Source organism: Podarcis melisellensis (genome assembly GCF_964234715.1).
Source record: "Podarcis melisellensis genome assembly, chromosome: 5".
NCBI lineage: Eukaryota > Metazoa > Chordata > Lepidosauria > Squamata > Lacertidae > Podarcis > Podarcis melisellensis.
The window spans coordinates 22,371,282-22,398,034 of NC_138537.1; the positions used below are offsets into that span (position 1 = coordinate 22,371,282).

At 42.9% G+C, this 26,753-nt stretch overlaps 1 protein-coding gene across 2 annotated transcripts in view; it reads right to left on the bottom strand.

The window, feature by feature from the left end:
• The window catches only part of MME (membrane metalloendopeptidase), a 64,362-nt gene that overhangs the window by 10,197 nt on the left and 27,412 nt on the right, over nucleotides 1-26,753 (bottom strand). For both annotated transcript variants that reach the window (XM_081910969.1, XM_081910968.1), the window contains exons 8-19: nucleotides 26,522-26,587; nucleotides 24,120-24,254; nucleotides 22,450-22,551; nucleotides 19,917-20,053; nucleotides 19,717-19,810; nucleotides 14,894-15,022; nucleotides 11,568-11,666; nucleotides 10,201-10,281; nucleotides 9,564-9,667; nucleotides 8,174-8,232; nucleotides 3,183-3,302; nucleotides 1,836-1,969 (exon numbers count right to left, since the gene is read on the bottom strand). In XM_081910969.1, the coding sequence (XP_081767095.1) occupies nucleotides 1,836-1,969; nucleotides 3,183-3,302; nucleotides 8,174-8,232; nucleotides 9,564-9,667; nucleotides 10,201-10,281; nucleotides 11,568-11,666; nucleotides 14,894-15,022; nucleotides 19,717-19,810; nucleotides 19,917-20,053; nucleotides 22,450-22,551; nucleotides 24,120-24,254; nucleotides 26,522-26,587 (1,260 nt within the window). The remainder of the gene's footprint in view (nucleotides 1-1,835; nucleotides 1,970-3,182; nucleotides 3,303-8,173; nucleotides 8,233-9,563; nucleotides 9,668-10,200; nucleotides 10,282-11,567; nucleotides 11,667-14,893; nucleotides 15,023-19,716; nucleotides 19,811-19,916; nucleotides 20,054-22,449; nucleotides 22,552-24,119; nucleotides 24,255-26,521; nucleotides 26,588-26,753) is intronic.

Genomic DNA, 26,753 nt, shown 5'->3' on the forward strand with positions numbered 1-26,753 from the left:
GAGAGGCCATGAGGAGGAGATTGAAAGCTTTTGCTTCCCGTTCTAAATTAATTCGCTTTGGCTGATACACCAGGAACCAACATAACTGGATAGAAATGAGCTGGCCACACTTTCTGGAAACCTCCTGTTCAGACTATTGCTGTGTGTGTTGGCCTTAAAATAGTCTAGGAACTGAAATTGGTCCAGAATACGGCCAGGAATATATTGACTGGGACTGGGTGTTTCAACTATATCACACCTGATGCTCCCCAGTTCATTTCTGGGTACAATTTAAACTGCTGGCTTTAACTTTAAAGGTAAAGGGTAAAGGGACCCCTGACCATTAGGTCCAGTCGTGACCGACTCTGGGGTTGCGGCGCTCATCTCACTTTATTGGCCGAGGGAGCCGGCATACAGCTTCCAGGTCATGTGGCCAGCATGACTAAGCCACTTCTGGAGAACCAGAGCAGCACACGGAAACGCCGTTTACCTTCCCGCCGGAGTGGTAACTATTTATCTACTTGCACTTTGATGCGCTTTTGAACTGCTAGGTTGGCAGAAGCAGGGACCAAGCAACGGGAGCTCACTCCATCGCGGGGATTCGAACCGCCGACCTCCTGATCGGCAAGTCCTAGACTCTGTGGTTTAACCCACAGCGCCACCAAAAGCCTTAATTGCTTGAGATTAGGTTACTTGTGAGATTGCCTTCTCCTGCATATACCTACTTGAAACCTATCCTTTAGAGGGATCCTGCTCCAAGTGCCTTGTTCAAACCTCTCTGGGTTATTCCATCACCGAGAAGACCCTCTTCCTAGTGGTCACCCTATACTTCTAGGGGTGACCAATAGGAAGAGGATCTTCTCAGTGATGGAATAACCCAGAGAGGTTTGCCTGGTGGGTGCTGCCAATCTCTTTATCCTTGCTTTACAGAAAGATGAGATGAGAGGGCTTAATGTGCAACCAAAAGCTCACAGACATAACACTAGACCATGATTTAATGATATATCTGAACCGCAGCATTTTTTCTTCAACTTTATCTGTGAACCTTGGCAAAGGCACCTCTAGGAATACAAATCATCTAAATGGAAGGGGTTATTTGTACCTATGTACATGTTTTTCTTCTATGGAAGTGCAAAATGTGGTGGCTCAACTACTGTCACAACATGCCATTACTAAATGAATTGCACCGGCTGCCAATTAGCTACTGGGCTATGTTCAAAGCACTGGCACTGGTTTGCAAACCCCTACAGAGCTTGGGACCAGGATACCTAAAAAAATTGTTTCACCCCAACCAAGCTTTTTGCAGGAAAGGGCACCCTGCAGGTACCATCCTATCAGGATGTCCAATCAGCAGGATGTTGGAATTGGACCTTGAGTGTGCTGGTACCTGCCGTTGGGAATTTCCATTCTATAACAGACAGCTGCCTTCTCTATTGGCTTTTGGCACCTGCTAAAAGTGTTCCTCTTTCAACAAGTCTTCAAAAATGCTTATCTCAAAGATATCTCAAAGAATCTGTCCTGGACCGGACCTATTGTTTTAACCTGGTCTTAGATTTATAATTGTTAATTGTTTTTATATGCAATTGCCTTTACATAACTGTTTTATATATGTCATTATATTGTAAATTGCTTTGAGACGCCTCATTGGGAGGAATTCATAAAGGAAAGAAACATACAAATAGTAATAGAAACTAAATTTGGCCTCCAGTAGGTTTGTTCACATGGTTAAATTTCCTTTTGAAGCTATTCAGTCTCTCAACATCTCCCTCCATTACCATGTGGAATATGTTTCATCTAATAAAATAAAAGAATGTGCATTCAAATGTAAGCATTTCAATAAGAAAGGAGGGACATACATTTTGTCCACCAGCCAGATCCCATTTGAAGTTTCCATACTGGTTTATCATGCACTCAGACTGCTTCTTAAAATTTGTTGCCGATGTTTGACTCCACCAGTCCACAAGGTCCCCATTCTCATTAAAATTTCTACCTGAAATAACATATACGCATAAGAAATTTGCAATGATAGTCTTGAAGACACTGAAAATATGAAATTGTCGTGTGCTGTAGCTGACTAGTGGTCCATGAAACAATATTGCCTACTCAGAAAGGCTCTCCATGACCTCAGGCTAAAGTCCCAAGGATCGAATCTAGGATCATACACACCAGGTTGAGGAACCTTTTGCCCTCCAGATGTTGCTGAACTCCAATACCAAGCAGCCCAGCATGCATGGCCAGTATCAGATATGGGGATCTGCTACTGAGTGATAATCTTCTGCCTAGCAACAAGAGTTTGCACCATGAGCACACACTTCCAAGCCAACATCAGTAGAATATGCAGTGCTTGACTCCAGCACCACTCACTTTCAGCACTATCGGCAATCCATTTTGTATAATGTTCTATCATCATGCATGGTGACATCAGACAAAATATGAAGGTCTTTGACTTTTCTGATGGATTAATCTGATTCCAGCCAGGTGCTCTGCTTGATTCAGGAACCCGGGTTCCTTAACATTCACCAAGCATGTTTCCCAATGTAGGCAATGATGTGCTCATCCAGTGGTAGGCAGGAAGCTGCCATTTGCACATTCACCATTCCTTTGGAATGGGTTCAGTGGCTGGCCAGGACCAGAAGATCATCCCTCTTGGAAAGATGCAGGGGGATGGGAAAAGAGGAATATTTGGCATCATGGCGTGACTGATGTTTCATTCAGCTGCTTCGTTAATAAGGTGCTGGTTGTGAATGAGGAAATGTTATGTTGCTGGCATAAATCTTTGGTTCTTTCTTTATGATAAGGGTGGGGAAGCTGTGGCCCTCTAGAGGTTGCTAGATCACAACTTCCCTCATCCCTGGTCATTGGCCATGCTGTCTGTGGCTGATGGGAATTGGAGTTCAACAACATATAGGGACCACTGGTTCCCATCCCTGTTTTTTATGGGTTGTATCATGTAATGCAAATAATGCCAAGGAGCACAGGAGAGAGGGCCTTGCACACTTGCTGTTTACAAGATAATAATAATTAGGGCTTCTGGTAATATGTAAAGCCACCCTTAGCCCCTGGGAAACAAATAATAGAGATTTTTTTTCTGGTGCAAAGCAGAAATAGGGCTTGATTAAATTAAATCAGGATTGCCTCTCTTCACGCACCATACAGATTAGGTAAAGTAATACCAATGGTGAAACATGAGTTCTCTTTCTTACCGTTATCGTCAAAGCCATGAGTGATTTCATGCCCAATGACCATGCCAATGCCACCATAATTCAAGGACTTAGGCTGAGCTGCACTGAAGAAAGGTGGTTGCAAAATGCCAGCAGGAAAGACTGCAGAAAGAGATATGACGCCATAGATGACAAGTTAATCTTTTTTACCAGCTCAAACTATTTGCAAAAACACAAGCTCAATTAAATAAACATCCTGGAAATTTTAGCCAACGGTGTGGCTGATTAATTCAAACTACCTCTCCTTCCCCTTCCACCCAATTCGTCTTGCTCTTTGATCACCAGGTGCCCTTCAAATGCATGCTCAACTGTACAGGATCCAATAGCATGATGCCATCCAAGGCTGGAGGGGGGCAGCTGTGAATAATGTGACCCCTGCAGGTTGGGTCAATGGTGCGAGGATGTAATTGAATGTCACACTTAGTGCAAGGATTTTTCTGTCCCTCTCCTCTCCTCACCTGCCTCTTAAACCTGCCCTAGGAGTTCCCCAATTCAACTCTCTGGAGTACATATGGGGAGCATGTGGGACACATGCATGGGGAAGAGTGGGAACACCCCCTGTACAAGAGGAAATCCTTGCTCTGATGGGACATGGTAGCTGCATACCTCCCTAAGTCTTTCCTACGAAAATGAGAGAGACATACCAGGGCAGGGCTGGGGAATTTGTGCCCCCCCCCAGATGTTACTGACTACAGTTCCCATTATCCCTGTCTATGGCCATGCTAGCTGATAATGTCTATGGTCATGCTAGGTGTCCAATACTATCTTTTACCTACATGATCTGCACTGACCACAAGGTCATATTATTTATGGATGTGCCCTTCAGCATGATGCTGAAACAGTTGCTATTTTCTGGGCCTTCAGGTTCAGGCCACATGAGTTTCCAAAGCCCACCCACTCCTTTCTTGCCTAGAGCGCAATGGCTCTCCTGTCCCTAACCCATGGGTGTTGTTTTCCCTCTGTTTTCCCTCAACAACGTGAGTTTTCCATCCCACCCCTTCCTTTCAGTTTCCTCCACTTCCTAGATTCCAACCCCACTTCTCAGCCTATTGCCTACTCTTTTGTTTTGTATTTTGTTTCCAACTATCCTGCTTTCCAAAATTGCAGTTCTCCTGTCCCATAGCTCGCATAAGTTTTCCTCCAATGCTTCAAGCTGAAATTCCAGGATCTGATTAACAGGACCTATTATGTTTCTTCCGTAATCACCCAACTCTCAGAGGAACTGGTCCAGATGTTGCAGCCAGCAACTGTTGGCTTGTCCACCCCTTTGCTAAGGTCACGCTAACCATCTGTTGTCTTGTGGCCTTCCAAAAATTAGGGTATTGCCACCGTTGGTTGTTTAGATAGGAAAGGGAGCTGATTCCAACTTGTGACAATACACCATGGAGGCATTCCATTTCCCACGGTTTGTACAAATTGTAAGCTGTGATTGGCAAGCACAACCCAGTTTACCAAGGAGAAACAGAAGGTGACCATTGCCTCAGGGAATAAAATTATATTGACTTGAGGTTAAATCCCATACTACCTCCACCACACATTGGTTTAGGGTAAAAGTACACACAAAAATAAACACACCATTCCCTACACATAGGCTTATTGTTTTTCCTTCCCAATTTTATGAACTGCTTCACTTTGCATTGCAGCCCTTGAAATTGTCAAAACGTTCTGCTATTAACTCAGTTAGAGAAATGCAACTCTAATGGATGAGATGTTTATTCTAAGCTACTTCATAGCAAACCAATGCTTGCTTATAACATTTGCAAAACTTGAGCAATCTCAAGCAATGCCAGAGAGATGAGAATTATTCCTACGAGGCTCCCCCTTCCTAACTAGTAAAAAATTTGCCCATATCCACGAGCCATATAGCTGTGAAGAGGGAATTGCAATTCTTTTCCCGGCTGCCCATTTAAAGACTGCCAGGAATAGATGCCAAATTTCCTAAATTCTTGTAACTTGAGTATGTCCACAGAGACTTTGGCCATAATATGTTTATGCACTGAATGTGAGCACAGTGGAACTAACTCTTTTTGTTAATGGATGCTAATGTGCTGCTCCGTTCTGTCTTGCTTCTGCATAGCACGGCATTTTGCTGAGCTGCACTAGAACCCTTCATGGCTGCCTAAAGTTTTGTGGCTTCATTTTGACCTAAAGTATATTGCAACCTATTTCAGCTTATTCCAACAGGGCCAAGCTCTCTTCCTCAGTGTCCATCAAATTTCACACCAACTGTGACGAGGATGAATTTCCCACAGCTGTGTCAAAGTTGTCCTCACTTAGCCATGATTTCAAGCAAGATATTCTGCTTGTTCTTCTTCAGAAATAAAACAGTTCTAGGCCTATGACACCAGAGGCCTAAAACTGGTGTGTGAAGAAGCATTGGGATCTGGGCTCAGCTCCTTCATATGGTCTGCCCCTGAATTGCAGGTGGCAGCTTCCAAGGAGAAGTACCTTCAGGTCCTAGATAGAGTCTGTCCACCCATAATGTCTATTGTGTCCTTCAGGACAGGAAGGAGAATAAGAGGACTTCCTGTCCCAGTTAATCCTTGACTGCAGAACTGCATTGAAAAATTCTGAGAACTGTGAATTTTAAAGGATCGCTTCATTTTGGTTCACTTGTTTCAGGAAGTGCAAATTAGGTAGATTCACCTTTCAGTGGGAACTGAACTGAATTTCTGCCCCATCCTTGGTCTAGACTCTTACTTTCTTGATTCTGTCTCCATTCATAAGTAATTTCACTGACTCCAATGCAGCTAGATTTGATACATAGAAGAATCAGTGTAGGATTTTTTTGAAGATGTTGTTCGGATGCCTAATTATCGTCTTCCAAAGCAACTACTCTATTCTGAACTTAAAAATGGAAAGTGTAACGCTGATGGTCAACAAAATAGGTCTAAAGACTCTCTCAAGGCAAGTATAAGAAAATTAGGAAACACTGGCCTGCAAGTGTTTTAGCTGGAGAACAGCCTTTACCAAACGTATCATAGACTTTGAAGACACTCAACTCAGGACGAAAGGGAGAAACGTGCTAAGAGGAAGGTGTGTTTGGCAAACTCTCACCATGCTCAACTCCCACCCAGAAACCTATATCCCCACTGTGGAAGGACGTGTGGATGCAGAATTGGCCTCCACAGACTTACTGTTAAAACCTTGCTCATGGAAGACAAACATACTCGGCTACGAGTAATTGCCAAAGAAAAAGAAGAAGTCCATCACAGTGAACTCAGATGTCCTTGTTCAGGGTAAATTCCACTTTCTGTCGTGTTAATAAAGTGTGAAAATATGGTCCCAGAATAGTTGCAAACCATCACTTTCATTTCAGCATTACTGCTGGCAAGGTCATCTCACACAAAAACTGACATCGTTCTTTTTACACCCCTGCTATGAAAGTTCAGCATGCAAGACTTGCAATCTGGTTTGAACCTGGCTGAATGCTTAGCTTAAAGCCAGAAAAATTCATTAAAGAATTCCACTTTTACTGGGCAGGGACTGCAGGGTCACAAGTCAAGCTTTTCTTCTATGTCTGTCTGTCTGTCTGTCTGTCTGTCCGCCCGTCTGTCCGGCTGTCTATCCTAATTTTATACTGTTAAATATAATAATAAAATCTAAGTGTTTTAGATAAAAATGCAACAATGACATTCAAGAAAATTCCCTCAAAACTAGATAAAAACTAAATGCAATATTAAAACAAAGTAAAGCTATATCTCACAAATAAAACTGACTAGTAAATAATAAATACATGGCTGACTTCTGGATTCACAAGCACTTCAGGTAGAGAGGGCTATGCTAAAATATTACAGACTAGTGGTCTGTGGAGAAAACATATTGCAGAGGGATAGAGAGCTTTGATGCTTTCTTTCCAAGCATTGGGGAGGAGCAGGGGAACCCCAGCCCTGTCATCTTGTTTGTAAGTAAGGAAGCCAGCCTCCCACACTTGTAATTTTCCCTTATCCAAAGAAATGAACAGAAATCTCCCCCCCTTTTTTTCAATGGAAGAATGAGGCAAATAAAACGGAAAGGCAAGTTTAGTCCAGCACTGAATCAGGCTGCAGGCTTCCCCCATTCTTCCAAAGAGTTGGCGGTAGTGACTACATCAGTATAATGAATACAAAATAAATAAGCAATACATTAATTCAGCAAAAGCACACGCTCCAGTAAAATGCTTTGAAATTATCCCCCTCCAACTTGATTTGTGCTTTGTTGAGTGTGTCAAGTCGATACTCTCATATTTTCCAAAGGAAGCAAGAATGAAAAAGATGCTTCCTTTGCTAAAGCAGCTCATCTTTAAAGCATCTGGCCAATGTCAATAGGACCAGAAACCAAAGAAACCATGAAGCAGAACATGTTTTTGAACGTCTATAGTAGGACAGCATTTTGGATAACAAGACTGCCTGCTGCAGGTCAAGGACACACAACACCAAAATTATAGTATGGCATGGTGTAGCAACGTCCTCTAGATGTGGTTGGACTACAGTTTCCATCATCCCAGACCACTGGACTTGCTGGCTGGGGCTGATGGGAGCTGGAGTCCCTGATGTTATTGTATACTACAGTACAGCATAAATCTGCTGAGCCGGTAGAGAGATGGACACTGTGTTCCTACAGCAATTTATTGCATTTCCCTGGTAGTTCCCTAACTGTTAATTTCCGCATTATATTTGAGCTTTCACATATTGTAAAGGAAAATATTTTTTTCCAGAAGCATATAACACAGAAATGGATACTAAACATATGGTGTACTCTGCTATATTTCTGGAAGTGGCTTTTACATTCTGTGAAAGCTCAAACAGAGTGCAGAAATCAAAAGTTAGGGAAACATCGGGAAAGCAGAATAAACTACCATGTTGAAAAAGCCAGAGAGATCAACAAGTGAAAAAGTCCACTTTCTGACCTGATCTGAGCTGAGACAGGGGACAAGAAATAACCCGTTTCTCACCACATGGCCAGAAAGTGTTTCTAAGAGAGACTCAGCTTACCAATTTGATTCCTGCTTGCTGAATAAAAGGCATTGACGACAGCTGCGCCACTTATCCACCTATGAAAAATTGAAGAGACAGGTTGATGACGGATGGCATCAGGGCCGGATTTAGGTTTGATGAGGCCCTAAGCTACTGAAGGTAATGGGGCCCTTTATATGTCCAGCTGTCCTTTGTCAACAACAAATTGTCACTGGTTTTTGTGTGTGTTGAATATATGCTACATGGTAATTTATGGACCTCATAGGTATCTAAAGCCATTTGCCTATAACAAATAGGAGCCTACACAACACAAAACACTGTTGCTGTATGTAGGTTTTTTTTTTGTATCTTATATTTTGGAAGTGTACATCCAGGGTTTTTTCCCCTTTAATTTTTTTGGGCCCCCAAGAGAGTGGGGCCCTAAGCTATAGCTTGCTCAGCTTACAATATATGTAAATCCGGCACTGGATGGCATCAGCAAGAGGAGAAAACTGAAAGGCATTGAATCTCTCTAAATCTGAATTTCATTTTAGAAAATACCCAGTAAAGTAGAACCATAAAATTGTAGAGTTGGAAGGGATCCTGAGGGTCATCTAGCCCAACCCCCTACAATGCAGGGGTCCTGGGTGGGCTCGAACCACCAACCTTCTGGTTAACAGCTGGATACACTGACACAATGTGTCACAGGAGGCAAAATCCCACTGGCATGTTCTCATGAATTTTAAGTCTCATTGAAATGAATGTGTGCCATGGAGGAATACACTATAGCATACTGTTAGAAGACTGAAAGCCTGATTCAGCATTCAGTTCCCTGGTATGCTTGTTTGCCTGTCAGCTCAGCTGGGCAAATGGGTGGGCAGCATGACTGAAGGCCCCTGCACCCATGGAGGCTCCCTATCGACATGCTAATGAATGCCCATAGATCATGACAGAGGCTGCTCCCTAGCACATGCTCTCAGTTTTACTCCTACTGGAACCTTTGCAAGGAGCTCTGGTTTAGTGGGAACCTGAGTTAGCATTAATCACAGCTAACATTGGTGCTGACATACCACTGAACCGCAGTTAAGCTCAATGGGGGACAGTTTAGGGGAATTGATCCTGAGAATATGTGTGCATTGCCCTCCACACAAGAGCTTTCCATTCCAGTCCCCTAGTAAGAACAGTGCACACAAAGAAATTACGAGGTACAGTATTTCAATTCCTGATTGCTGTGATACTAGGAATAGAATTCAACATTTTTGTTTTAAAATCATGAGACCTGGTGCAAAGGCAAGAATATCTCCTTTAACATGAAGTTAACGTGAACCCTTCTGACTGCCAACAGGTGCCACTTTTCCAAATAGCCAGAACCAGATGATTATTATTTTTTAAGCACTGCATTCACAGTGTAAACCATTTAAATACGTACTCTTCCTTGTCCACTTTTTCTCTAAGCTTCTTCAGCCTTTCCTTCTGGCTAAAGTTTAAGTTCTGAATAATGTTCTCAAAATATTCTTCTTCTTTGTAGTGCAGCTTACAAGAAAGAGAGAGAAATGCTCGTGTTATTTGCTGGAGGGTAGGGAAAAACTAGAGGAGCACTGTTGCTCGAGTAGTATTCTTCCCCAACTTCGCACCCCCATATGTTTTGGACTATGGCTCCCATCAGCTGGAATAGAGGAACTGCTGCGTGGACTGTATAATAATAATAATAATAATAATAATAATAATAGTTTGGATTTGATATCCTGCTTTATCACTATCCGAAGGAGTCTCAAAGCGGCTAACATTCTCTTTTCCCTTCCTCCCCCACAACAAACACTCTGTGAGGTGAGTGGGGCTGAGAGACTTCAAAGAAGTGTGACTGGCCCAAGGTCACCCAGCAGCTGCATGTGGAGGAGCGGAGACGCGAACCCGGTTCACCAGATTACGAGTCTACCATTCTTAACCACCACACCACACTGGCATAAGGCTTTTCGCTTATACCTCCAAGGTAGACACTTGGTACCTGCTACTATTAAATCTTAAACACTCTCTGCTGTCTAAAATAGTTTTTCATATGTACTTACATCTTTGTATTCCGCATTCAGCTTATTAGTATCCGTCAGAATCTCATCAGGGTAGCCAATCCTTTCTTTGATTGCTATGGCCTAAAAAATAAACCATGGTCACTGGTGAACTGGAATCAAGTTGTATATTCAGACATCATAGGGATGGCGAGAAGTCATCTACAGGCTTTTCAATTTGCTCTTCTAGATTTTGCAAACCAGACCCAGTCAATGAGTGGTGGTCTGGGCAACTGCTACTTTGTTTATGATACTAGTTCCCAAAGTGGTTTTGGAAGCGATGGGAAAGTCAAGTCTTCCTTGTCCTTGTTGTATGCTGAAGATGCTCTTCTTTGCCATGGCCTCAGACACATGAGATATGTATTTTGATGGCTCTGTTCTTGGGACTGTGATATATTTTAACTGTTTTTCATGTTGAATTTTAGATGGCTGTAACCTGCCCTCTGTATAGTTAAAGCCATGGTTTTCCCAGTAGTGATGTATGGAAGTGAGAGCTGGACCATAAAGAAGGCTGATCGCCAAAGAATTGATGCTTTTGAATTATGGTGCTGGAGGAGACCCTTGAGAGTCCCGTGGACTGCAAGAAGATCAAATGTATCCATTCTTAAGGAAATCAGCCCTGAGTGCTCACTGGAAGGACAGATCCTGAAGCTGAGGTTCCAATACTTTGGCCACCTCATGAGAAGAGAAGACTCCCTGGAAAAGACTCTGATGTTGGGAAAGATGGAGGGCACAAGAAGAAGGGGACGACAGAGGACAAGATGGTTGGACAGTGTTCTCGAAGCTACAAACATGAGTCTGATCAAACTGCGGGAGGCAGTGGAAGACAGGAGTGCCTGGTGTGCTCTGGTCCATGGGGTCACGAAGAGTCGGACACGACTAAACGACTAAACAAACCTGCCCTGGGACCTGTTAGTGAAGAGCAGGTAATAATAATAATATCACCACCCAAGAAGGGCTGGGAGAGCAATTTGCCTGAAACCCAAGGAAGTCATTGGCAGTCAACACAGACAATACTGATCTAGTTGCACCAGCATGAAGAAGCTTCCTATGTTGTTATGACAATGAAATAAGCCCATAAGTCACATCAGGGCTTCCACAACTTGGGTCTCCAGCTGTTTTTGAACTACAATTCCCATCAGCCCTGACCACTGGACCTACTAGCTAGGGATGGTGGGAGTTGGTCCAACAACAGCTAGAGACCCAAATTTGGGAAACCCTGTGTTACATGAAGAATGTTCTGCCTGTTCCACTCTTTGCAATGAATTATTTCTGATCTTCTCTTTTGGATAAAGAAAGTAACAGGCTTTCATTGGCCTCCAAATTTCAAATTCTATTTTTTTTAATGTATATAAAAATTAAAAACTTGCCTTTTCTTCTGCTTTCTTTTTGGTTTCTGCATCCATCCAATCAAGCTCATCAAGTGTTTGTATAAAAACCTCACGAATCTGAGTGATCATCTCTTGCACCTGAGGATGTACAGTACAACAAGATTAAACCGTTCAATTTTTATCATACATGGGTGACATTCTGGCATGTTGCATCCCAGTTGCCACTGATGGAAGCATTGGCTCTTGTTTTTCAAAATAGACCAACGACGACTATTTTTATTTTTCAAGGTCAAATTACGGCAAAGCCAAAGTTACCAAGGAGTGGAGTTATTGCAAAAGGGGAAAAAACACCTTTGTTACTTAAAACATTTCTATGCCTTCAAATGAAAATATAGTGGCATATCTATGCTGCAGACTTATATTGGTTTAAATACTAGTTCATCTGCCATGGCTTCCAATAAAGATTCCTGGAAAGGGGAGTTTGGTGAGGTTGCTGAGAATTTGTGGTCCTAGCCTCCTCCTAACAGAACCACTGATGCTAGTAACAAAAAAGGTAAAGGACTTGCAATGGTTAAGTCCAGTCAAAGGTAACTATGGGGTGCAGCACTCATCTCGCTTTCCAGGCCAAGGGAGCTGGTGTTTTTCACAGACAGCTTTCCAGGTCATGTGGCCAGCATGACTAAACCGCTACTGGCTCATGGAGGACTGTAACAAGTGCCAGAGTGCACAGAACTGCTGTTTACCTTTCTGCAGCAGCGGTATCTATTTATCTACTTGCACTGGTGTGCTTTCAAACTGCTAGGTTGGCAGGAGCTGGGACAGAACAAAGGGAGCTCAACCCATTGTGTGGATTCGAACTTCCAACCTTCCGATCGGCAAGCCCAAGAGGCTCCGTGGTTTAGGCCACGGTGCTACCCGTGTCCCATAGATGCTAGTATCCCTTAGTGAGAAGTGAATACTATTAAACCTGTAGCAGCTTGTAGTTTAGAGCCAAACTAGATGTGACTCGCATGAAAGCCCATAATGTGCACATTTTGGTTATGTAAACAGGAGCCAAGCTGGGAAGCTTGAAGAGCCTCATAACTGTGATGGCGGGCGGGCAGAGGATCCTTAATTCTTTCTCTTCCTGCTGTGGTCCTGACTAGAATCACCATTCCGATGCTACAATTTGTATTTAGGAAGGGCAGTAACTCAATGGTAGAGCATCTGTTTTGCATGCAGAAGGTTCACTTCCTGGTGCCTTTGGGTAGACTGGGAATGTTCTGTGTCTGAAACCCTAGAGAGCTGCTGCCAGTTAGTGCAAAGCAGTGCATATCTATGGTTCCACCTCCTATTAACCTGATCCAGCATGGCCAAAGGTCAGGGATGATGGGAGTTTGCAGGACACCACACAGACAACTACTGGGCAACACTGAGCTGGTTGGATCAATTATCTGTCTCAATATAAGTCATCTTCCTGTGTTCTCATCTTCATGTAAAGAGAAATACCCCATTGACACTATTTGCAAAGCTGCTTAGGCTTCCCCACAGCTGCTATTAATGCAACAATATATGCATTCTCAGGATTGGAGTTACATCTAGTTTGGTCCTAAGTGACCCTCCAAGCCTCCTTTATGAAAATATAATCACCAGTCCTTCTTGAGCTGCTTCCATCTTATTCATATGGTAAACCCGGGGACACCTCACTCTGCAACAGACTAATAATGAGACATGTATACCCTGGCACAGCACCAAAAGTGTGTTTGTGTGGAGCCGCCTTTATCAGCCACACATGTGTGCTTTGGGGCACACATGCATGCAGTGCCAGATTTACGTATAAGCTAAACAAGCTATAGCTTAGGGCCCCACTCTCTCAGGGGGCCCCCAAAAAAAATTAAAGAAAAAAGACACTGGATGTAAATTTTCAAAATATGAGATAAAAAACCAATAAAATAAAACCTACATACAGCAACAGTGTTTTGTGTTGTGCAAGCTCCTATGATGTAAGTAATGGGCCCCACCTGCTAGCCTGTTCCCTAAAATACCACAATCACTATTAATATACTTCTTAATTGTATTTTAGTTCAACCATTACTTTGATAAAACTCATATTTTGTTATGTGCTAATGGCTTTAGATACCTATTAGGTCCACAAATTACCATATAGCATATATTCAACCCCAAAAAGCAGCGACAATTTGTTGCTGACAAAAGGACAGCTGGACATATAAAGGGCCCCATTACCTTCAGTAGCTTAGGGCCTCATCAAACCCAAATCCGGTCCTGCACGCATGTATACAAAGGTGTTTTTTAATCACCTTTGTGGCTTGCCTTTCTCTAGGTGTATGTATGCCCGTTGTATAGATTCCAGTCTTTGGCAAGTCATTTAACTGGTTGCTGAAATTTGTGAAGATGGAACACATTCACCAAACTCCAGTCCAGCAAGGAATACTCTGAATGCAGGCGATTCACCCACCATAAGATGGGTGGAGGGGTAACTGCCTGCATCAGGAAGCCGATATAATCAATATAATCCTTCCAGCCACAAACTCATAGGTACAATGCCAGATGGCAATACCTGCTGCTCTGCTTATGGAGACACCCCCACCCCCAGTTGTGGGAGTAAACTTCCCATCTTCCATTGACCATCTGTTCAGCAGGAAGATGACAGAGCTCTGTAGATCACCATTTATTTCGTGGATACACAGATCCAGGGCAATTGTGATTATATGAGGACTCATGATTAGCTTGGGATACATTTTTCTTATTGGCATGTTTTGGCCACTGCTCCTGAGGAGAAGGCTGCAAACCCCAATGGTTTCTTTTGAAGCATTAGACAAAATAAAAATAAAATGGTATTTGGAAATCTATTCTAAGATGGGGGGGGGAATCAATTAACACACCCCTCTCCAATTTCAGCAAAGTGCATTAAACTGAATTTTCTTTCCTGTAATCTACTGTTCTTTAGCACCTTCACTCTACAACATGCAAGGACTTCTAATCTGCATCATTAGCTAATAACTTGGCTTACAGTCCAGGAAGAGACACATAATCCCATCATCAGCCTGTCTGCCAAAAGATGTCTCTTCCAGCTTCTTAAGCCTACTTTAAAAAAAAAAAAACCAAAAAAACCCCTCAGTGTGCGAGATGTAAAGTTTCATCTCTGCTTTTGGCACCAGAATTCTATCCTACTGAGTGCCAAACAGAGAGAGTGATCTCTTATGACTTCACCCTCATTCACCACTGCACTAGGGGGGGAAAGTGGCTTGAAGTATTTTGTGCTGCAACAACATCACTGCTTTTGCCATTCCCACCAATAATCCAAAGCGAATGTCTGTTTAAATACCCAGTAAATAAATAATCAGTTAATGATCTAAGAGTGTTACCACGTGTTTACTGTCTCCAGCAAATGCTTCTTGTACATACAGCCTTCCCACAGCATTCTCCATGTTGCCGTTGACATAGTTTGCGCAACGGCGCCAGACAGCAGCATCCGAGGTTGTGCCGTAAAGCACCTGTTAAGCATAAGCATTTGAGAAATTAGTGACAAGCAAGAGGAGAGACTTTGTAGCATCACTAGGTGCTTTCAATTAATCTCGAGGGCTTGGTGTTAATAGACATTAAGTGATAGTTAAACAGGAACAAAGGTTAAGTGAGCCCACGCAACTCTCTCTGTGTCTTCATGTTTGCAGCTCTGAAATGTTCTCCCACCCATCTGCTGCTCCTGCCATTGCATTAGCACTGCACCTCCCACTTGGCCACCACCTCCTCTTCCTCCTCCTCCTCTTCTCAGTAAGTGACAGTGACCCACCTGCGGGAAAGCTAAAGCAATGGCTCTGCCCCAACCAGTGAGCCTCTTCTGGATATAAACCCACTTTCTGGGTAATATGGAGGGCCCAGTGTGGAGACACCATTCATTCAAGGCTGCATCCTATGGGGAATGAGCCCTATGAAAATCAAAGTGAACTAGACTGCTGCAGAACTGCTGGCTTTGCCCGTGTTCGTTGCGTACTACTTTTTGATACATCAGGAGTTCCTTCCTTTCTTTTTGGTGTCCTTTAAGGATGCTGGGGGCAGGTAGTTCAGTGGAAGAGCAGTGGTTTTGCATGCAGAAGGTCCAAGGTTCAACCCCCAACATCTCCACGTAGGGCTGGAGAGGTCCTCTGTCTGAAACCCTAGAGAGCCACTACCAGTCATTGTAGACCAGGAGTATTCAATGTGGTGCCCTCCAAACATGGCTGGATTCCAACTCTACTGTAGCCTGCATGGCAAATGGTTGGAGATGATGGGAGTCATAGTCATGGAGAGTGTGCCATGACAACAGCTAGATGACCCAATGACCTGTCTCGTTATAAGGCAGCTTCATCTGTTTATATGTTCCTGTGAGAAAGCTGGCAGGGCAGAACTCAGTCTCAAATTCAAAACTCCAGCAACAGGTGGGCTGAGGAATTTCCTGAAGAACCGGTTTGCAAGTGCCATACAGATTACTGTCATATCTCTCCCCTGCAGAAAGAGCTCCCAGTCAATTACACAGCTCTGCATGCAGACCATTAGAGCTAGATGAAACTTTGCAGCTTCAGTGAAACTTACTACTGTTTCATGTGCCTTCTATTGCCTGCAAAGAAAGCAGTATCCTTGGGCTGTGCAGATTCTACCTTCAGTGACCTTGCTGCACTAGGTGAGAAGAAGCTGAGGCTTAAGAACTATGCTATGGTAGAGAAATCTGAGACAGTCGTGTTAGTAAGCATCAAAGCAATCTTCTGGCAAGCTGAGTTCTTCGTTCCACGGCCCACCACAGTGGTTTTCTTGCTTTACATTTTGAAAACAAGTATATTATTACGGAAGGGTCAGTTCAAAGTTATTCTGACTTCAGAAAGACCCTGGCTTTGGGGTGATAGCAGTGTAGAAGATTTCATGGTTACGTTCTGGAATGCAGTTTTTATTCACCAGTTTTTAATTTTAAGACAAACAAACGTGAATCCATTCATGGCTTTGTTTTCAACTGTAGCCCACAATAACTCTTAAGGTCCCATTATCTCCTACCACATCAGTGTGCTGTCAAAAGAAAAAACATTCTTTGGGGTCCGGTTTCTCCACAAGACCTTGAAACAGTGTATGAGGGAACTCTTGGCATTCTATTGCTTATTTCTGCTTGGATACAGAGTGATTCTGAAGCCTGCTCACTTGCGGTCCGCTCGGCTGGCCCCGCCTTCACCAAAGCCACTGATTGGATTATTTGAACCGGGGTTTGGTGGGAACCCCCAATGACTGCGACGTCAGGAAGGCAGGCCAGCACAACCAGCTGGTAAGTCTCATGTGGCTCAGGGGTGCTGTGCGCGGTCCCGCAAAGGGCGCCCACAATTGGAGGCATTAGCGTTCATTCTGCTGCCACTACCACCCATAGCACAGCACCAAAAGTGTGTGTTGGGGAGCCTATTTATCAGCCACACATGTTGCCAACAACCTGTGCATTTCATGGATCACGGTAGAATCTTTCCATATGAATATATCCAGTGCTATATGGGGGTAACATGGCCTGTGCTGAGAAAACTGTTCACCCCATTTGGCATGGCCAACGGCCTGCGATGATGGGAGCTGCAGTCTAACAGCAATTGGTCATTGCCCATGCCTGGCTTACAGCTTAGTGTGTGGACAGTGAATTAAGCTAGCAAGGATGCAAAAATGATGTCGTTTCCCCTCACTACTGAAATAGTTATTTCTGTATCTTTCTCCACAGTTGCCAGTTCACTTGACCTTGTGTCTGAAGTTCTAAGTAATCATTTATGAATTCCACCCTTTGGACGAAATTAAAGGCGCTGGGGGAAAATAGGTTGTTTTCGATCCTAATAAGTGCATAAAGAACAAGGCAGAGAGGAGGCGTTATCAGTAAAACTGGAAGAAAAGAACAGCCTGCCTCTAGTCTAACTCCCTTGCAGACTGCATTGTTTCAGAACTCCCCCCCTTTTCTTTTCAACGGGCCTGTGATTTAGCACTGCAAAGGAATATCTGAACAGAGTGGGGCCATCTTTCGACTTCTAATTTGTTTCACCCCTACAAACACTCATATAGACAACTCAGATCCCGAAATAAGGACAACATGGGCTGCAATCCAGCCAAAGTTAAGCTCCTTTTGGCCTACTTATTTCAAGAGGACAACTCGGCTCATGTACGCTTCCCCGCTGAAATCAATGGGACTTAACTTTGGTTGGATTGTGCCCTGTGTTTGTAACACAATACAGCATATAGTGATGATGGATTTGGTATTTCTGTTTCATTAACTTCCTTGGGCACTTTTTCTTAAAGATGGAGTAGCAAGCTAGAAATCGAATGCATAATATAAGCAGCACCCATCTGCTATGGTCAATTCACTAGTGGCCATTGAAAACACAGACTACAGTGGACACAGACACACCATGCACAATTCTCCTATGGGTGCAATCTCCTGTTTAAAGAAGAACAAAATAAACTCCAGTTTGCTGGACAAAGAACGAGTGGAGCAACTTTCTTCAACCTGGGGCAAGAAGTTGGGGAAGGCTGTATTAGAGGTAACATTTACCGCTCTGTATACACTGTCTGAAAACATGCATGGTCCCAATCCAATGACAGTGCATTTTTCAGAAGAGAAATTGCATATGAGTTTTCTGGCTCTGCCTTTGTTTATCCAGCTATACTGACCTTTCTTTCCTTCTAGAGATGTGCTGGCTGAACTCCATGACTCCTAATCACAATGACATTTCCACAGCTCAGCTTTTGCCCGTCCCCATCTAGCCAATGTCTGGGCACCCCCAACAACCACATGTACTTTCACCTCTATTGATTCTGAAACCTGTTTATCCAGTTCAAGAAGAGGACAAGTTGGACTTATATAAACCTCATGCCTCTTGAGCTTCTTGGAGAAAAGGCAAGGTAAACAAACAATTGCCTGCTTTTTCCCTGGAGTGATTTGCAAGAGCCGTTTAGGTGATCAGGAGGACACCTCTGAAATCCTTGGGATTTCAGAGAACATTTTAAAATCTGTTTTCTAAATATTGGCTCACCCGTATCAATTCCACATGCCTGTCCCAATGCAGTTTTTGTTGTGCTCAGATTTATATGTGCCAGAGCATAGGTAGGGATGTGAGGTTTTGTTTTGTTTTTTCAAAAACGTGCATTTACATGAGGACAGGTGCTCCCTTCAGGTATTTGGGACCCAAGCCATTTAGGCTTTAAAGACAAATAGCTGCAGTGTGCATTGAAGGCCAAAAGGAAACAAGACAGCCAATGGTGTCATTTATATTAGGTTTGATGTGCATAGACCTGGTTGCATTACCAGCAAGTGGTATGAATGCAGATGCTTGTTTATGCCAGCAATACACTTTATGAACACCTACAACGCCCTCTTACTGAATCATCTAGCTTGGCATTGTCTACACTGACACTGGCTCTTCAGGGTCTTGGGCAGAGGCATTTCTGATATCCTTAAGTGAAGACTACTTCTTAAAAAAACATATTTAGATGCGGCCAATATGGCCAACTATCGCCAAGTCTCAAATTTTCCATTCTTGGGCAAGGTGATTGAGCGAGCGGTTGCTGAACAACTCCAGGCACGCCTGGAAGAAGTGGACCATTTGGATCCCTTCCAGTCAGGATTCAGGCCTCGTCATGGGACTGAAACTGCCTTGGTCGCACAGGTCGATGATCTCCTGTGGGCTAGGGACAAAGGTGAGAGCTGTTTCCTAGTTCTGCTGGATCTCTCAGTGGCATTTGACACCATCAACCATAACATCCTTCTGGACCGTCTAGAGGGGCTGGGAGCTGGGGGCACTGTTATACAGTGGCTCCACTCCTTTTTCCTGGGCCATGTTCAGAAAGTGGGGGGAGGGGATAAGTATTCAGACCCCTGGGCTCTCACTTGTGGGGTGCCTCAGGGTTCTGTCTTCTCCCCCATGTTTTTCAACATCTACATTCAGTCGGTGGGAGAGATCATCAGGGGGTTTGGGCTGGGTGTTCATCAGTATGTGAATGATACCTGGCTCTACCTCTCTTTCAAATCAGAACCAGTGAAGGCAGTGAAGGTCCTGTGTGAGTGTCTGGAGGCGGTTGGAGGATGCATGGCAGCTAACAGATTGAGGCTGAATCCTGACAAGACAGAAGTACTGTTTGTCTACCCATGGTTTAGACACTGCAAATCTTAAATGTTAAATATAAAACAAAATATGAATTTCTGCACCTTACGGAAATTATTCCTTGTGTCCCTGTAGTTACGACTCAGAGTGTTTACCATATCCATTATGTATCGCCAGCTCATGTAGTTCTGAATTTCTCTAAATGATAAAACAAGAAGTAGAATCTGGTGACTTTTCTTTTTAAACAGTGGAACGTATTAGCAATGTAAAAAGCAAAACTTTAAACTGTATCTTGCATACATACCTGGGAGAGTATTTATTAAGGATAGCTTTTAGCTTGTTGAGATAGTCTGGAGCATAAACAACCACATCTTCAGTTTCGCCAATATTAATTTGCACAGTTGACATGATATGGTTTATGAATGTTAACCAGTTGAATTGCTGGAAGAAAAATGCATGCATTTTAAGTAGGTTCAACTTATGACATGTGAACAAAAGCATAAGGTATGAGGTACCACTGTACACTCATTTGGAAGTAAGTATCATTGAACACATTGAGCCTTTTTTATCTAAGTAGACATGCATATGTCTGTTGTGTTCTGTATTCCTTAATTATATATTGGATTTACATCTTGCCAACCTCACCTAGGATGGCTCACAAGCAAAAATAGCTTGCCACAACTATAATAGCAAGCTAATATTATATATTGGGGTGGGGAATCTAGTGAAAATCAGAAGTATATTATATAAAAATTGAAATTTAGAAAAAGCAACAATTTTTAAAAGGAAACACTGCTGACCCATTAAAACTGTCCTCATCATTTATGAAAAGTGCCATTCACTTTTGCCTGTTGCCTTTTGGCTCTCCACAGCCAGACTGCTGCTGTAAACAAATTCCTCATAGATAACGGGGGGGGGGGGAGCCCATTTGGTAGATAACAACAGACCTCTGTCCAGTAATGTGTCTAGAAATCTCTTGGTCAACAGGCAATAAACTAAGCTGAATTCATTTCAATTAAGGTTAATGAGCTGTAAAACAATCCTAAGTGCCCTTATGTTGTGATAACTTTCTTGATAATCAAAGGGACTTGCTGGACATGATCCAACCATAGTTGATTTTGGCACCCTGATTCAAACCAATTATTATTATTATTATTATTTAAATCAACATTGGATGCAATTTTATATTTCTTTTTTTTCTTTTAGCATTTGATATTTGAATTTGAGAACTGGAATTTGGCACAAAAAATTCATATTTGACTGTTAACATGTTTACAATTTCCCCTCCAAATGGTAAAAGAAGTGATGAAATTTACTGAACATTATTGCAAATGTCATGTCCAATGTTGACTACTACATGATAGCTGTGTATACTGCCAAATACAGATTGCTCTTCAGCTATTAGATACTAACTGTTGCTGATGTGGAATATTGATGTTTTTGAGGGATAAGAATTCATTTCAGTTCCAAACCTGATCTGATGAATCTGCTTAGCTTGCCACCCTCCCTTCCCCAAAGTCACTGTTGGTTTCCTTGATGTGGCCAGAATGGAGTGGCAGCAAAGTTGGGGCCACACAGTTGTACCGGCAGGTAGTATTGTAATATGCCCAAGACCCATGAAATATTAGTTTTGTTTTATATTTTCTCTATTTTTGATTAAATGTCTCTCCCTCCCCTTGCATATAAACACATAACAAACCAAACCAAACCATTAATAGGTTGAAAGGCAAGTTTGCCGACACAAAAGTCCCTTAATCAACTGACAGGCTTATAAATAGATCACAAAGGCCAAGGACCTCAGCCTTTGGACTTACAGAAAGTGTCACATTAATCATCTTTCCTTAATGCATATTAGATAAACGGAAAAAGGTAAAGGTAAAGGGACCCCTGACCATTAGGTCCAGTCGTGACTGACTCTGGGGTTGTGGCGCTCATCTTGCTTTACTGGCCGAGCGAGCCAGTGTACAGCTTCCGCGGCCAGCATGACTAAGCTGCTTCTGGCGAACCAGATCAGTGCACGGAAACGCTGTTTACCTTCCCGCCGGAGTGGTACCTATTTATCTACTTGCACTTTGACGTGCTTTCGAACTGCTAGGTTGGCAGGAGCGGGGACCGAGCAACGGGAGCTCACCCCGTCGCGGGGATTCGAACCGCCAACCTTCAGATCAGCAAGCCCTAGGCTCTGTGGTTTAAAAATATAAATATATGTTAGACTTCAACCATTTTTGATAGATTTTGGCAATCCCTACCAGTAAACTTTGTCTAGCTGTCAACCAGCATGAAACACTTGATATATTTTCTGTGGATCCTGATCTACACAGCAAGATATACATGCCGAAAGAGCCGCATTAATTAGCATAGTTCCAAGGCTTCAGCCATTCTTAATCTGGCTTGATGCTTGTATGTTTTAGATCCCATAAGTTCCAGTAAAGAAACCTGCTCCCACTTTCCAGAGATATGATGCTGTGGCAAGGTTGGGGCTGCATGAGTGTGCCATTGAAATCACTGGACTGGCTCTGCACAGGCTTAACCTCAGCACCACATCATTTCTAGGAAGAAGCAGCCATGCTGCAGCTGGGAAACCAGCACTGCAGCCCCGCCTTGCTGGAGAAGCCACTTCTGACTATTTGGCACGATCATCAATTGTTTCAAAGGGCACCCCATGCACACCATTGGATCAGGACCTTTGTTGTCTTTTTTCTTGCTTTCACGGCAGAATACAACAGGCTGACAAATTTAGGTCATCATTTTCAGTTCAAAAGATGAGTTCATGTCACACTACTGCATTGATTACAGCCAGTCACTGAAGGTGAAAAAACCTGTTATTGATCTTTTACCTGGTTATTAACTTCAAAAGTGAAGTTCTTCTGGACATTGGCGAGTGTCATTTTATTGTACAGCAGGAGAGGGTCGTTTCTGTCATCAGTTTTGGTTGTAGCCTAGAAAAACAAATTAGCAGGAGACATAGGAGATTCTTTGAGGAAGCAGCAGCAAAAACAGAGACACAGAGAAGCATCAAACAAATAGGCACCAAGATCTCTAAAGTCATATAACTGAAGGTGCTTAAGCTGTCTTGTTAAAATATGGCAGAAATCACAAATCACATAGCTAGCTAATTCTATCAGTCAAATGGTGTTGTTGAAAAATAGATATCCTGAAAAGTTATCTGCCTCTTTCCCCCTTGATCTGTTTAACTATTCTCTCAGTTGTAAGCTACATCCCTGAGAACATAGGAGGATGCTGTCTCCAGAAGCCCAGAGAGACAATCGCAGCAAGGAAATTATCTTCTCCCCCACTTAGCCACCTGTTCTGCCCTCCCATCCCATGTGGTAGCTGTGAGCATCTTCAGTCTACTAAAGCAAGTATACAATTCTTCTTCTTCTTCTTCTTCTTCTTCTTCTTCTTCTTCTTCTTCTTCTTCTTCTTCTTCTTCTTCTTCTTCGAGTGGGAATGTTCAGGGAGGCAGGAGAGGATATATTGTTTAATTATATCCTTCCCAACTTGTGTTAACAAGTTCTACAATTTAGCAGAGTAACACCCTCCTTTTTTAAACTTACACAGCAGATAATGTTTTGCCAGGCTTGCTTAAGCCTCTAAAATAAGTTTCCTGGTAATTCCCCTTTATTCCCTCCTAAAAGGAATAGACACAACACAGTCTTATATAAAAGTATAAAAGAGTTTACTCGCACGTTCTGTACTCAGATGGATCCCAGAAGTCAGACTTAAGTTACAAAATATATACACTTGGAATCTATCCCATAGGGAGATAGTTCTTATGTCCTCTCTTGGCCGGAAGCATCTCAGGCTGGTGCTTCTTTGATTAAAGTAAAATGGAGACGAGAGAGATGTGGTGGCCAGTCCTGTGCATTTGTTACCTGCACAGGTTAGGTCACACCCATCTCTGGTCACATGTAGAGGAAATTTGTCCCAGCACAGGAGGAAACAGGAAGTTTATCTACTGGCTGGACAAACATCCCTCTTCATGTCTACACATGTCCACTCTAGGAATGTTGTATTTGACTGTTCTGTGTTTCACACCCCACACAGAGGTGTCATCAAGGCATGACTTTGGGCCAGAAGTCAAAATGCCCATGCAACAGAATCAGCAGGGTTGGGTTTTCAGTTTGAAATGAGTGAACCAATACATGTTATCATCTAAAGAAGGAGCCACCCAACCCCACATAAGACCATTAGATCCATAGTGTGCACCACTGATTGTATCCGTTTGTAGGAGGAGAAGGAAAAGGGCTGAATCTAATTGTGTCCTTCCATTAAAGAAGGGCTTTTCATCAACTCCACTAGCAAAAAAAGTGGGGAGGGTTTTTGACCAATCTCGCCTTCTCCTTGAAAATCAGTTCCAGTGGGTTGGGTGACCCTCCAAGAACAGCTTAAGATCCCCACACTAAACATTTTGTGTGCATGAAAACAGTTAATTGTGCATGAAAACAGTTAATTGTGTGCATGAAAACAGTTAATTGTGTGCATGAAAACAGAAGAGCTTATTTACATTTGCAATCTCCTTCTCCAGATCCATAACTTTGTTCATTTCTGTGGAAATTTGGTTCTCGTCGATCGTAAGACCTCTTTCCTGGCGGATCAGCTTTGCTACGGAAATCATGAACTCAACATAGGCTGAACATGCCTGTGAAGGGGAAGAGGAGGTTGGGAGGAAGGGAGAAAGGAAAAAAAACAAAACACCTTTGCAAATGCATGTTGGATGTTATGCAGAACAGCCAAGTTGATACTTGCACAATGTAGGCACTGTCTTTTTCTTGCAGCTTAGGGCAGAAATAAACTTGGCATGGGGCTGCCCCCCAAACCAGCATGCCTGTATTGGATTCTCCACATTTCCCATGAATTGTGTTGAATTCCATGATATGGTTTCCCCTCCCTTTGTTTGCAACAGTGGCAGCTGTTGTGCAAAAAACAAAACAAAACACCCCACCACATTTTTTTCTCTCCAGTCCCAATACTCTCCAACTTTTTTTTAAAGTGCTCTGCAAAATACAAAAAACAAGCATAAAAAATAACAATCTATCCAACCTAGCTCAGTGCAGATCATGTTGCAAGAAATGAAAGTCCGACTAAACATTTGGAAAAAGCTTTCTGATCGTAAGAGCTGTTCAGCAGTGGAACAGGCTCCCACGAGAGGTGGTGGACTCTCCTTCCTTGGAGGTTTTTAAGCAGCAGCTGGATGGTCATCTCTCATGGATGCTTTAGCTGAGATTTCCGCATTGCATGGTGTTGGACTAGATGACTCTTGCGGTTCATTCAAACTCTAAGGTTCTGTGATTCTACCATTAAAAGACAAGTATGAGACTAAAGGCGCAAGAACACCATGTGCCCAAATTAACCACCAGCAGTTTACATTCATTTAATTAAATAGGATGGGGAAATGCACAATCTGGTGATGTCCCATTTGTGGGTAAGTGAACTTACATACAATGGGGAGGAGAGAATGTGTTCTAGGGATGTTGCTTTCTCCACAAGTCTGCATTGAGGACTGAATTAGATGTGATGCTAATCATGACATTTGTTCTTAAGTCCAGGGTTTTTCTTGTAGAAATAGCCAGTGAAAGGGGGCACAATATGGATCAGGATCCTGGCCTAAGGGACTTTAGCCGTTTGTCCCCTACTGTGATCCTGAGTCGAATCAGGCCTCTTGTGCATTCAATTTGCAGGAGAGAAAAAACTCCCATCTGAGTGAATGGGAAGTCCAACTTCCCATGGCAGGATTAACATGACATCTGGTTTGACTCTCAGTGTTCTGTTCCATTGTACTTTATTTTACCCTTTCCCTGAACAATAATTTCTTTTACATGCACCCTGTTTTATTTGCCCTTCTGCATTATCTTTTTAAACAGTCACAGCTTTGTTAAATTACTATTATTGAAAAGGAAAATGAATAGTTAGCTCAGGGTGTGGGTGGTAGGGACTCACAACAATCCATGTCAAAATAATGTTAACAATAATAACAAACCCAACTGGCAAATGGTTATATGTCTCTAATTAAGACCACTCACAATGCTGTACCAGTCCTTCCTTATGAGCATAATTACATATTTCCTAATGTGTACTTAAAACCTACTGCATAAATTGCAGATTTCCTAAGCAGCTTACTTAATTAGAGTTTCTGAAACTGTGGTTTCTAGACTGCGCATCAAGCGGATGAGCTGATATCATATACTCATTATAGGAACAATGATTCCTGTGTAGTCAAATAACCAGTGTATCTTCTTCAGGTATCTGTAGGAAGTTCTGTGATCGGAGCCGGCCCTACCATGAGGCAGAATGATGGGATGGGAGGTGCTGTCCCATCACCAGTGCTGACGTACAACTGAACTGTGGGTCCAGTTGGATTCTACATGTGAAATTAAAGGGTGCTATCTTGCCCTTGGACTCAGGCATCAGAATGACTTGGGCTAGCAGTGCCTGTGATGGATGTTCTGCTTCTTATCAAAGATTCTACTCTCAAAGTGAGCATAGGAAACTGCCTTCTGTTGAGTCAGACCATTGGCCAATCTAGCTCAGCATTATCTACACTGACTAGCAGAAGAGAGGCAGATTTAGGTCAGCACAACCAATTCCACCACACTGGGTGCTGGCTCATATGCAGGCTCACTTCTCATCCATATGCAGGGTAGGTTCCTGCACAATGGGGCCCATGTGAATGAATTGAATTTCCTGTGCCAGGTATCAAAAGGGCATAACTTGATGTGACCATATGAACATATGAACATAAAGAATTTCAAGATGTGGTGGAACAACAGAAGGAATTAAGATATAAAGAAACTAGGACACTACAGGCATATTAGCCTTAGTGAGGCTTCGGAATTAGTTAGGAAGCGAGCAGTTTTTGGAGCCTCTCTTTTCAAGAGAGAGCTGTAGGAGATCCTTGTCCCAGCATACCTCTTTGTATACTCCAGCGCAGTCATAGTAATCGCGGGAAGGGAGTCCAAGTCCAGGCTGATCGATCTATAAAACCAATTTTAAAAGATGTTCACAGGCTACAGAAAGAATGGCAATCCATGGGCAGATAAATGTTTGGGGACCACGGCACCTACTTCTCCCACAGAGATGGCTGCTGGGAAGCACTGGTGTCACAAACCTGTCATCCCATCAAATATATTGCTGTGCTTAC